This window comes from Branchiostoma lanceolatum, chromosome 5 (genome assembly GCF_035083965.1).
Source record: "Branchiostoma lanceolatum isolate klBraLanc5 chromosome 5, klBraLanc5.hap2, whole genome shotgun sequence".
NCBI classification, from domain to species: domain Eukaryota; kingdom Metazoa; phylum Chordata; class Leptocardii; order Amphioxiformes; family Branchiostomatidae; genus Branchiostoma; species Branchiostoma lanceolatum.
The window spans coordinates 8261380-8273637 of NC_089726.1; the positions used below are offsets into that span (position 1 = coordinate 8261380).

Consider the following 12258-nt stretch of genomic DNA (forward strand, 5'->3'; position numbering starts at 1 on the left):
CGCCGAAATTGAAAAGCTGTCACCGAGAACTCGGGCGGAATGATTGGACATGTACACCGACCAGCACTTGGTCAGATAAACCCGGTGTCTTCCGTGTTAAACATTATAATTTCGTATGTAAAGCCGACCTCGGGGCTTTTCAGACATTGTGCTTACACAGGCAGGGATTGTGCGTAGTACACGGGGTGATAACAATAACATTGAAAATCTATTTGTATTTGACAGCTCCATAATGATCTATCGACTCAAGTGCCACCTTCTGAAAGAGGTCCATTTAAAAAACAAAACACACACACATCGTGCATCCAGTGCAAGTGCCTGGAACAAAAGGACACTCCGAGTATCTAGAGGAAAGAAAACAACATATATCTTCCCAAACTACAGACTAAATGTTAACCTTGTACTTGAACAGTAGATGCCCCGGTACGCGTTATACATATAAGATCGCTGCGGTATCGACTCTTCTCTGCAAGCACCGTTAGAATAAACGTTAGGAATATTTATGTGGGCTGCAGTGGTGAAGAAGTTGACGTCCTGGCAGATAATCGCATGGGAGGCATGGAGATATTGGAAGAGTTTCTGCTAAATGGGCACATGGGAACCGGAGGAAGTGGTTACAAACTAGCCCCTGCCTGGATTTCTATCGATAGTCTTATGAGTCGTCATGCAGAAAAATCCGCTATCTTATCTTGTCTCGTTCAGTGTTTCCCGATTTTTCCTCTTCCGGAGCAGTCCCTCGGGCATGTGAGCAGATCTCCAGAATTATCGACAAAACGTACATCGTCCACATTTGTCAAGATCAAAGGAAAAAAAAATCTGCCAATAACACAAACAAGATCTAATAATGATTTTACTCATACACGTATTTATGATTCGTACATTACAAATCTTTCTTAAATCAAGCGACCTACATTTCATAATCACGGTTGATACTAAGAAAACTCATTATGGAAAACAAGACACGAGACCTTTCAAGATTTTTAGGTGTAGCCTTGCCCTTACAAGTTTTTCAAAGATGCTTTTGAGGAGGAAGGAAGAAATCTAGATACTACATGCCGACTTGGTCGACCCACATTGGATGAGTGATTCTATTAAAGGAATAACCCAGGAGGCCCTTTGTGTCGCTGGTACGGGGCCCATATGTACCACCAGTAAGCGTGGCAAGGGCGGCGCTGTGCCGGTCCATGACGGATGTTACCAGGTTCGTGGGGTTATCCGCCGCGATGGGCAAATCGAACCTGCCGGAATGACACCAATCAGTGTAATTTTTCTTTTTCACACACTACATAACACACAGATTCACCACAAACAGTGCGGTGACACATATAAGACAAATACATAAGAGATCGTACACGTATCTGAGGTCAAAAGATAATTTTATTGCGATTCCCTGCGATATACTATGATTTTCGTATGTACACTGTAGTCTGAGGTTTACCAAGGTTGGAGTATTAAAAGAGGGGAGGGCGTTTTACCAACTAAAGCTACCATATACTGACTGATTTGGACAACCTTAACGATAACCGTGGTGATTCTCGTGGGATTCTTCTGCTTATCGTCATCCGCATTATTCCATACGTAGTACAGAATACTCTAAGCAGAAGAACTAATACAAGTCTCCACGGCTATCTAAATGGCAACCTAAACAATCGCTTTGGATACCCGTATCATTTAAGATTAACGGTTGAAAACAATAGATTTCATACATGCACGTTCTAGTTCTACACTACGCCGTTTTTATCCTCATTCTTTAGCAATAAATCTCTCATTTCGAACGCATTACAATGTTCCTTATTGCTAGACTGTTGTCAGGTTTTATCTAATACCATGCAGTACGAAGGGGACAATGTCATAAAATAAATTCAGATGCAAGAAAATGCGATGAGATATAGAATATCAATACTATTTTGTAGACAACGCAGACGAGCAAAAAGTCGATGTCCAAGCGAACACCTATCTATAGATATACTCAAACTCAATAATATGTACATGTGTTTTATCGGATATAAAATAATCATGTGCATTATCGGTAGGGAAATAATAAAATTATGTCAGAGAGTGAATCGATACATCTAGCAACCCAGATATTGACGACTTAGAGAAGATCCAAGATCTATTGATAAGAATGACAATGAGATGATGTTTCCTTTGTTTCTCGAAACCCAGCATTGGATATTAATAACCCCTTTTCACCGAAGTAGCGACCGCTGAGGGACCACAAATATCATTAGTAGTTCAGACAAATTTCATTGATAAAAAAGTGCATCTTCTTACTTTTGTGTGTTTTGTTGCATGTTAAATCAGTACTTTTAAATCATGGATCATATTCAATTCATAAAGTCATTGGTCATACAAATCCTATCTTGGTCGTACAACGGTCTCCATCCAGTGGAAAGGGGATCTTAGTGACGTAATCTAAAAGTCATGAGAACTGTATAACCTATGGCTTACTGTGGTAAAAAGACGTACGTGTCTTGATTTGTTGTATAGTCTTGCCAGTCTGAGCTGCCGTCGTCTGTTGAGGTGGACCCAATCCTGTTCTGGTAATCCTCCAAAGTTTCGTTTGACTTTAACCTCTTAAACCTCCTATCCGTCGTGCTATGTAGACACTCCAACAGGTGCTGATGCTGCCGCTCGAACCCTTTGATCTCCGTCTTGTCGGAGATCACCGGCTCGAAGTTCTTGCGTTTGAGCGCCTCCACCTCCATGGCGTAGATGGCGCTGAAGTTGGAGACGATGATGGTGACTGGAAGAGTGAGGAGTACGATACTGCTCAGGCAACACACCGCTGTCACCAGCTTCCCGGCCAGAGTCTCGGGCACGGTGTCTCCGTACCCGACCGTAGTCATGGTCACCACGATGAACCAGATGCCGTGGGGGATGCTGTGGAACATGGTATCCGGGTGCCCCTTGTCGCAGTAGTACATCACGGTGGCAAATATGGTCACCATGACGGCTAGGGCGAACAGGAGGAAGCTGAGGTCCTGTAAGCAGGCCGTGAGCGTGTTGCCGAGAAGGCGCATATTGGAGGACGAACGGGACAGTTTGAAGATTCGGAACACTCGAAAAATCCGGAGGGTGACAAAGAAGCCGTTCAATTCCTTGTTCTCCGGGATGCATAGTGCGATGTAGAAAGGTAGGATAGAAACTAGATCAACGATGCTCAGTGGGCTTTTCATAAACTCACGCCTATCCGGGGTTGATATAAGACGCAGTATGTATTCTGTAGTAAATACACCCACACTGGCTACTTCTATTACAGAGAAGGTGACTTTGTAACGGTCCCCGCACCGCACGTACGACACCAGGTCATAGTCCCGACACCATGTCGTCTCCACCGCGTTAGCGAGGATGGACAGCACGATAAAAAGACCCGTCACAGAGAAAATCACCGTAGCCGCGACACAGTCGGTGGGATCCTCGAGAATCTGCCAGAGCTTCGCGCGAGGACCCGTTCTCGGACGTTCTTTAGGTTTCTGAATGTCTTGTCGGTACTTCTCCTCCGCCTCTTTGTTGTCCGTGTACAGTTCCCGGCAGCATGGCGCGATGAGGTCCGGGCGTATTCCGAAGAAGGCGAGTTCATCTTCGAAAGCTTGTGCGGTCTCGTCCTGGGGAAAATGCAAGCTTCCCGTCCGGTAGTACATCAATATATATCTGAAGACCTTCGGGTCTCGGTCAAAAACGTACTCTTCCCTGTGGGGGTCGAAGAAATAGTCTCTCTCGTCACATCCGAGGAGTGTGTCCGGGTGGTTGTCGAAGAGGAAGGCCGACGTGACGAACACCGTGCCGCTCACGTTAAACGACAGTCTCTTCCGATGGGTCGCGGGAGGTCTTCTTGTTGGTCTTCTGGTTACAGCTGCAGGAAATGGAGACATAGAGAACAGACCGTGTGCTGTGATAGCTGCTTATGATCATGACAGAATACGAACGACCATTATTTTCAACATTCAACATTGGACATGTCCTTTGCATTCAGCTATGCATTCAGCTACCTTCTCTACAGCAAGTTCTACTTTCTTACAACTGAAGTTTGTTTAAACAATGGACACACGGTAGTCAGAAAGTATCTCATTCTTTTCAATTGACCAACATACATATCATGATTTGAAGGTGTAATGCGGAAGGTAATATAAAGTAACTTTCCTAAGGACACACCGTCTAGACAGGAATGGCCAGAAATCGACCCCGTGACCTCTCGATCATAGCCGCTCGCCACAAAATCATTAATCTGCTTGATATTAATTTATCATATGCTGGATCATGTAGATGTATTCCTGTCATCACTGAATGATATTGATGAACACCATAGCAAGATGGTCAATATCTCGAAGGAAAGAAATGCAAACATATATATTATATATAATTTTAGATCTTAGAGCTAGTAGTGTAAGTGATAGTTTAAACTCGACATGTCAAAGTATTCATATACTTGTTATACTTGTACTAAGGTGAATTATTTTGTATCCCATTGTTGTTCTTTGCATGTTTAGTTGTAGAAGACCTTACGGAAGTCGCTGTACTTTTGTTGTGTCAATAAAGATTTCAATTTATAACGTTTTAACGGAAGTGTTTGTAACATAAGGACATGAATGAATGAATGAATGGCAGACAGTACGCGTTAATGCTGCATCTCGACCAGATCTAGAGTAAGAACAATGATGATGATGATGGAAACTGAAATACAATTAGACATTAGAATATATCTAGAATTCTGTAGTATGTATGTTGTGTTAATACATGTACTTCAATCACTGATAATCAGTTCGTTATTGGTGTCTAGTTACATGGTGAATAATAATGATGAATATTAAATGTGTAATGTTTTGTAAAGACCTTATTAAATATGTAGGACATGTATGTACGAAAATCACAACTCAGCATTTGTGCTGCTATGGTCTTTTTCTATTGAATAAACCCTTTCTCCCTAATACTCAGCGACACTTAACATTAAAAAAGTTACAATGTCTCTATGGCACGACATGCAAATACAGGCTCCTGTTCGTAATCCATCGGCCGTCGCGCTGTCTACATCCTTCATCGCGACTCGATTTGCGGGAAGTTGTTACCAGGCCGCGACCATTGTCACGCGCCGCTGCCCGTCGTTCGAAGGAGGCTAGATTCCGTATTTGCGACTCTGGAAGCAGGCCAAAATCGATGCGGACGCGTATGTCACACATAAAACCAAGTAAGTATGGCCTAATAAGTATTTGATAGCGTTTCGAACTTTCCCAACTTTTTCAACGCTATACAATAAACTAGACAGCGGTTGAGTTATGACCTCTCTTCAGAAGATCTACGTGCTCAGCTGCAGTTTCATACGAAGTTGCTAGAGGGATTGTTGATTTTCGTTGCTCAAAATTAAGCAATTCCTAGACTTCCTCATTCAGATCTTTTCCAAAATGTCCTTATTCCATTCATTGACCAACAGCTAGCTGTTAACCAAAATGAACGTCAAAAAAACGTACATGATCATCAAAAATCCTACTAACAAACTAACTGACTAAGAAACTGACCAACGAATCGTCCAACAATGGTAAGAATATATAGCTTCCTGGTGGAAGTACATATCTAAAGAACACATAGTTTATCACACGATTATAGCATTGTTATTAGGAAGGAAGGAGGGTATAACGTTTAAGATAAGAAGTATTTACGTAACACATTGAGGTTTTGTCGATGAAGGTTAGACATCCAGGTAATAAGATACGCACGAAAACGTAAGGATAGATTTTAGACAGTCTATTCAGTTGCTTGAATAACTGTTTTCTTGTGTAACGTATTGATGATGACAATACAACACAAAATGATTAAAATCTTGATCTCTATGGCCAATTATTTGCAAAATATGATAACAAATTACAATAGTCAAAACATATGTACATAATCTGCACAACAGTATAACACTGCGATAACGAAAATCGATATCTTCCTGGAAAGCTAGTTGAAAATCACTGAGCTATCTCTCAACGGGTTTTACGTGAGGGGAAAGTATTTTAGAGAACACTTTCGCGGTAAATAATGGTCTCCAATTATCCACGTGTGTCTTAGTTTGAGTACTGTTGTCGCCTGATCACCTAGCCTCCATAGCAGGCTCTCTGGGCCGGGGGGGGGGGGGGGGGGGGCTTATGATATACATCTGCTGATGACTACGTTTTTGTACTGGGTCGTCTGTGCAGCCAGTCAGTCAGTAACCATTTGGCCCGGCACCGGCCCGGCCCGGCTGCACAAACGGCCCAGTACAAAAAGAAGTCATCAGCAGAAGTGTATTATAAACCCAGAGAGCCTGCTGTGGAGGCTATGATCACCCCTGTAGTACCACGGTCTATACGGGGATGACAGCTACAAATGGTTCCTGGAGCCTTCCTTGTGTGTGATTCCAAAAGTGATTCCTATAGCTTAACTGGCAGCAGCTTCACAGTTGGGCTCCTAGTTCCAATTACATGTAGTTGCTAACTGGGAGACCCAGGTTCAATCCTGGGTCAGGAATCTCGATTGGAGCTGCACCCGTCTTTTGGAAGGGACGTAAAATGGGGGTCCCGTGTTCGAGGAGGTGCTTCGAGTACGTTAAAGGGGAAGGGCTCCCTATGAAAAAAAATCCCCTGCTACTGAATCAGCAGGGGAACTTGCTGCTCTATGTGCCACTATGCACTACGTGGGTCTGAACGAACGATTCCGAACGAGCAGTTTCCTGACGGTCCCTTTCCAAACCAGCGGCGACTTGACGAAGCGAGGGGGTTAATTCTGGTGTGTTTGCCGGGACAGCTCGGTACAATGGCAGTCAATGATTATAACCATCATGACCGGAGCAAATAAAGGGGCTAGATGGGTCAGATGATCACCTGAACGTGCCCCATTGAGGACGGTGCACTCTAAATGGCGCAAATCATTATCTCTGTAAAACGATTTTGGGGCACCGAACTCCTGTACTTTCATTGGTTTTCCGATATCAAGCGCAGAGGGATGACCATACGTTTTCGGATCCGACAACCACTGGATATCCGAATAAAATCATCCGCAGAAAATGTACCAAGCGTCGGCGGAAAATTCGTTCATTCTGAACAGTATGTCTTTGCCATGTGCCCATGATATACACATCGATGTTAGATGATTCGCTGTGTGGACCCTAACAATTGATGGACATCGATTCCAAAATGGTGATTTTCGAACAGCTTGCAGGAAACTGGGCCGCAATTTCGCTTGCAAATGTCGTTTGACATAAATTTACATTAGTGCGCCTACTGTTACGCACAAGTGGCACCGTGGGTCGGCTCAGCTCCAACATTTGCGAATAATTGAATCAATAAAGTCGTCAGGCAGGGCGACCTGGGTATGAACATGAGTCTGTCAGCACTGATCGTGCCAAAGGTTAGAGGGGGGAGGGGTGTGTGGGAGGAGGGGGTCGACAGCGTCACGTTAGAAGACTTAAAAACCGATGTATACGATTCCAAATTAAACGTACAAGCAAGAAGATAAGCAAACAAACAAATAGACAAACGATGATTTGATTTCTGAACGAACACACGTTACTGTTATACTAAGCAATCTTGAGTTGCTTTCATTAGAGGACTTCAGACCAATATGAACGATTCCAAATTAAACAGCTGAACAAGAAAAAACGAAAGCAAAAAACAAACAAATATAACAATCATTTGATTTCTGGACGAACGCACGTTACTCTTATATCAAGTTATCTTGATTTACTTGCATTACTAGTTATCAACGATTTCTACTTATTTATAAAGGTTGATTGATTTTAGTCGACCTTTGCTTACGTTATGATCATTTATTGTAATTTTATGATATTCTATGTCGGGGCTCCCAGGAATCATTGAAAACGGCCAGTAGGCGACATTCTGGCGAAAAAATAAACTGATACTGAAACAAACAAACAAACAAACAAACAAACTAACTAACTAACTAACTACCTACCTAACTAACTAACAAACAAACCGTAATAATGAGTTCTTATTCATAGAACATTCAGAGAGCTAAATGACATGTTCTGTACATTGAAACAACGTTGAATTGACTATCATACCAACATATAAGACTAACATAATCAACGAGTTAAAAATCATAGACGCATTCAAACAAACACTAACCGTGTACAGTCAAACACATATTATAATGCGAAATAATCTGGCAAAGAAAATGGTGACGGCAGGCAATATCCATTCCACGTCGTTTCAATCATGCCAACATGTGGATATAACGACGGCAGCTATAGGTTAAGCGCAGGGGTCCGTGACCATCACATTCTGTAGGTCAATGAGAAAGATAAACTCTATCATTAGGAGGGTAATTACATTTTCTAACATATTCTGAATGGCCTAATTCTACAGAATAAGACCCAATAGCTCGCCGCCGTAAAAATCTAATAAAAGTTTTTGAAAGTTTGACGAAGGTTAGAGATCCAGGTAAACAAAATTTACAGACTATTCGTTCTCTACAACTGGATATCAAGATTAGGAGATTACTTCAGGACGTCTCGAGTCACACCCATCACTCTTCTTCATCATCACTAGTTTTTCTGAAGATGTCATTAAGAAAACAACTGCTGATTAGCAAAAGTCAACCAGGGTCACTGGAGTGAGCCGCCATATTTACGTCATCGTTGTGATTATCGATTGCAAATTCCTGATGAAAACGACAATTAATACTGCCAAAATATTAACTCAGGCTATCCTTTATGGATCCATCCAATCCATCTATTCATCTCTACATCCGTCCAATTTTATGTATGTGTAGTGTCGCCTTTGTAACACGTCCTTCCATTTTTAGTGTTTGATCAATATTGGCAAACACAGGCCGAGGGTTGGTTGAACAAGGAACCAACACATCATATCTGGTTGAGTCGAAAGTTTACACGCCTGGCTTGTGGAAAAACTCTGGCGGCGGTCCAAAAGCCAGAAAACGTTTCCCGTTACGATGCAGGGCGGCCACTCTTCAACCGTCTCGTCCCTCCCGACATTTGATTCCCCCGACAGGCGTAGCAGCAGACATCCCAGCAGAACGATATCGACCGCTTGATTTTTACTCTATTACTTAACTTCGTCTCGTCTTTTTACTCTTAACGACCAATTCCGGTTCTGGATCTAGCAACTGATACATTCCCCGTGTTACAAACTTAAGTTGTAGAATGTTCAGGGGCCCTTGACTTCCCCCCTCCAAAAACTGCTGTCCTGTGAAGACTGCAGCGGTTTACATCAGTGGTGATCGATACGTGGCGCCAGGAATGGCGTTCGCACATCGTTATCTAACATTGCAGTTACTGTAATGGCGCGGGCAGCGGTGGGACCTGACGATTTTCGATAAATGTTGATTACAATGTCAAACATTGCGACCAATATCCACGCCAGATGTCGATTCGATGAACATCGAGGAATGCAAAAGAGGCCAATTTGCATAGCCCTTTGTCGGGTGAAGGTGCAGTCGTGTTGCATCATATTGCGGCGTGCGCGCCCTGACATTTGTTTTATGGCACCGGCAGCGCCCTTTCCTTGCACTTCATGCCTTGGTCCGGGAACGATGTGTTCCTACACCTATTAGTCATCATAAATTCCAACAAATGCCTGCCACTGCAGCTCGGTTCATATCGCATTACATTATATCTCTCCCCCCTCCATTACATTGCCGCTGAGTTCAATTATCGAACGTACGACCGGCCTAAGGTCCAACAGATACAGGGTGATAAAACAGCAAAGAAATAACTGAAGAAGAAAAAAAAAAGACATTCAGCTAATAGCATCCTCTGCTGCTCCAAAGGAACATTCAAGGCTTTTCCAAAGGCAACGTTACGCCCTTAGCCCTTAATAGGCTCTAATGTCCCTTACTTTAAAAAAAAAGGAAGTGTCAACAAATTGGTGGCAAATGACACTAGAAGTATCTGTCTTAAGGACGGTTTGACAAGACAATCATTGGAGGCAAATCTACAACGAAACTGGCTCCGTCATAGAGTCTTCTAGAAATCAATTAGCAGCATCTTCACAGCCGTATCTTCACCGGCAGCCTGGCGGAACTATCATGCGTCGATCGGGAGAAGTCTGAAGTGATCTCTTGTCGCAGCTAATTGACGATCGATCGATACAAATGCAAATATGATTTTGTTTGTGGTTAATTCTGCAATTACCAGGCATACAAATACCCACAATAAAACCCACTTAATTAATTAATTAAGATTTGGAAGACGTGCTATATGATATCACAACACCGACATGACCGCCTTCAGTTCACTGGTATTCATACCATACCGATCACCTGGTACCCCCGTCTGGAGGACGACCCACGGCTGCAGCAGGCTGTGTCAAGCTAAATGATGTTGTGAAAGAAGAGCTTGACCTACCGATGGTCCTGGATATTTCCAGCGATGACTCCCTGGTCAGACAAGATTCCGTCTCCGAGGTGCCGAGGCTGGACGTGGAAGTGTCCATGTTCGAGAAACTTCCGCGGCTTCATTGGTGGCACCACCGCCGCTGGCAGACTGGCAGGGTGCGATTTGGTAGAGGGGGTCGCATCGTGGTACCACTTTTGTTGTGTGACGTTCCTCCAGCGCTACACGCAGGCCCAGCGCACGCCGTACTCCTGTGAGTGTGTGACCCAAACAGATTGTCTGCATCGAATTTCCCAATATCATGCTCCTCGGTGCATTACCACAGTAGGCGACACCTTCTTTGTATTGATCTTTCAATTTGGCCAGACAAAGGACCACATACGTGAAATGAGAATTAATCCATCCAAATTAATCCATCAATACGTAGCGCGGAACCAATCTCCAATAACGAGAAAATTGCCATTTATGTTTGGATGATTACCGAGTTTCAAGATGAGGCGCCCCATATGGATGGTACAGGGTAACAGACGCAGGTGTGTTCTCCTGCAGCGGCATGGAATAAGACGTACCCATCTGGAACATTTAGAGATTGTCATAGGAGAGGGAGTTGTGGTAAGTAGGCCGACACCACAGCGAAGGAAATACCCCTAACCAACACCCTTCGCGTTTTTGCACACCGCGGAGCATGGCATTGTTATTGTGAGGGTGCTCCGATGCATTGTGGGAACAGGTGGTCCCTTAACTATCAATGGGGCAAGTGGGGACACTAAATTCTTAATATGGCTGGTTAACTCCTGAGCGGTATTCGATCAAAAATCCCGATATCGATCGGGAACAGACCGCATCGGAATTGGAGATTGGGGCGTGGTCTCTTTCTACAGGTGTTACACTTGGGGTGATGGATTCAAGAGCACCGGTACATGACGTCACACGAGAATCCCCTTTCGCCGCAGCTTCTCCATCACCGGCGGGCGACGTGACGTTTTCGGTCGCCACGAGGCTCAAGTAATCTGCGCCTGTAAATTGCGCGGATAACGTTAAACGCGCGGAAGGCGCACACATGACGTTCACATGACGCTGCAGACGGGTTTGCGTATACGTCGTCGATCCCCCTGCATTGTCAGAGATGTACCGTAACGCTGGATCCCGCAGAGGCGTGATGAACGCTCCGGGACCTGCCCTGGATAATATTTCATGTGGCAATGCCCCTCAGGAGTCACAGTCCTGGCGCTAAATTCTGCACGTCGTGGACTGGAACGAGCGTTTGATTGTTCTTAATCTAGATAAGGGAAGCAAAAGTGTGGAACCCAGGGCGCTCATTTTCCGGGCTTATAGAAAATATTAACCCTTGCTTACAGGATCCTCGTTATTCATAGCTCGACCTTTCCCGATATTTCTGTTTTAATGGCAGGCATTATTTTCGATAGGAAGGCACATTGCCAGTGTTCCGGAAAACGGAGCTGTTGGTAATACAAGGTTAATGTTGCCGACCGAACACGCCGGCTTGTAGGGCACGTAACGGCCTCGGCAGGGAAACCGAGCGTGCAGCGAGTCAAGCGTGTCATCAGGTCGTAAGAACGAAACATCATCGTTACTTAAGACAATCTTTAAGACGTCTTCCAGCGCATCTAGCCGTAGTGATGATGGAAGTCTTCTTTAGACCTTAGACTCGTTGAACAAGAACGTAGCGATATGTTTGTGACGCAAGATATAAAGAAGTTAACACGGCGGAAGGCGAGCCATATCCTTCAAAGCGTTCTTATCGATTTTGACGTGTGCATTTCACTGCAATTGTTTGACCATGGCGGTGACGAATTCGATTGGCCACCGGAAGGTCAGTAATAACCCATTAGCGTGACGTCATTCGATCATTTTCGGGGGGGGGGGGGTCTTCACATTGTATCAGACCTTAGACGAATGGATGAGAA

At 44.0% G+C, this 12258-nt stretch overlaps 1 protein-coding gene across 2 annotated transcripts; it reads right to left on the reverse strand.

The window, feature by feature from the left end:
* Positions 1 to 1359: 1359 nt before the first annotated feature.
* Positions 1360 to 11061, reverse strand: LOC136434798 (potassium voltage-gated channel protein Shal-like). Of its 2 annotated transcripts, XM_066427862.1 has the most exons (3): positions 10812 to 11061; positions 10343 to 10581; positions 1360 to 3856 (listed from the first exon to the last, which is right to left on the reverse strand). In XM_066427862.1, the coding sequence occupies exons 2-3, from the start codon at positions 10428 to 10430 to the stop codon at positions 2448 to 2450; spliced, it is 1497 nt and encodes a 498-aa protein (XP_066283959.1). In that variant the 5' UTR covers positions 10431 to 10581; positions 10812 to 11061; the 3' UTR covers positions 1360 to 2447. The 2 variants fall into 2 exon arrangements, with proteins under 2 accessions (XP_066283959.1, XP_066283958.1); XM_066427861.1 differs by having other exon boundaries at positions 10343 to 11061.
* Positions 11062 to 12258: the final 1197 nt, after the last annotated feature.

Excerpts from the sequence above, each read along its gene's own strand:
- LOC136434798 (XM_066427862.1), bottom strand. The coding sequence starts at position 10,430 with ATGGACACTTCCACGTCCAGCCTCGGCACCTCGGAGACGGAATCTTGT. Across the intron at positions 3,857-10,342 it reads GGAAATATCCAGGACCATCG|CTGTAACCAGAAGACCAACA; the intron begins GTAGGTCAAGCT and ends CATTTCCTGCAG.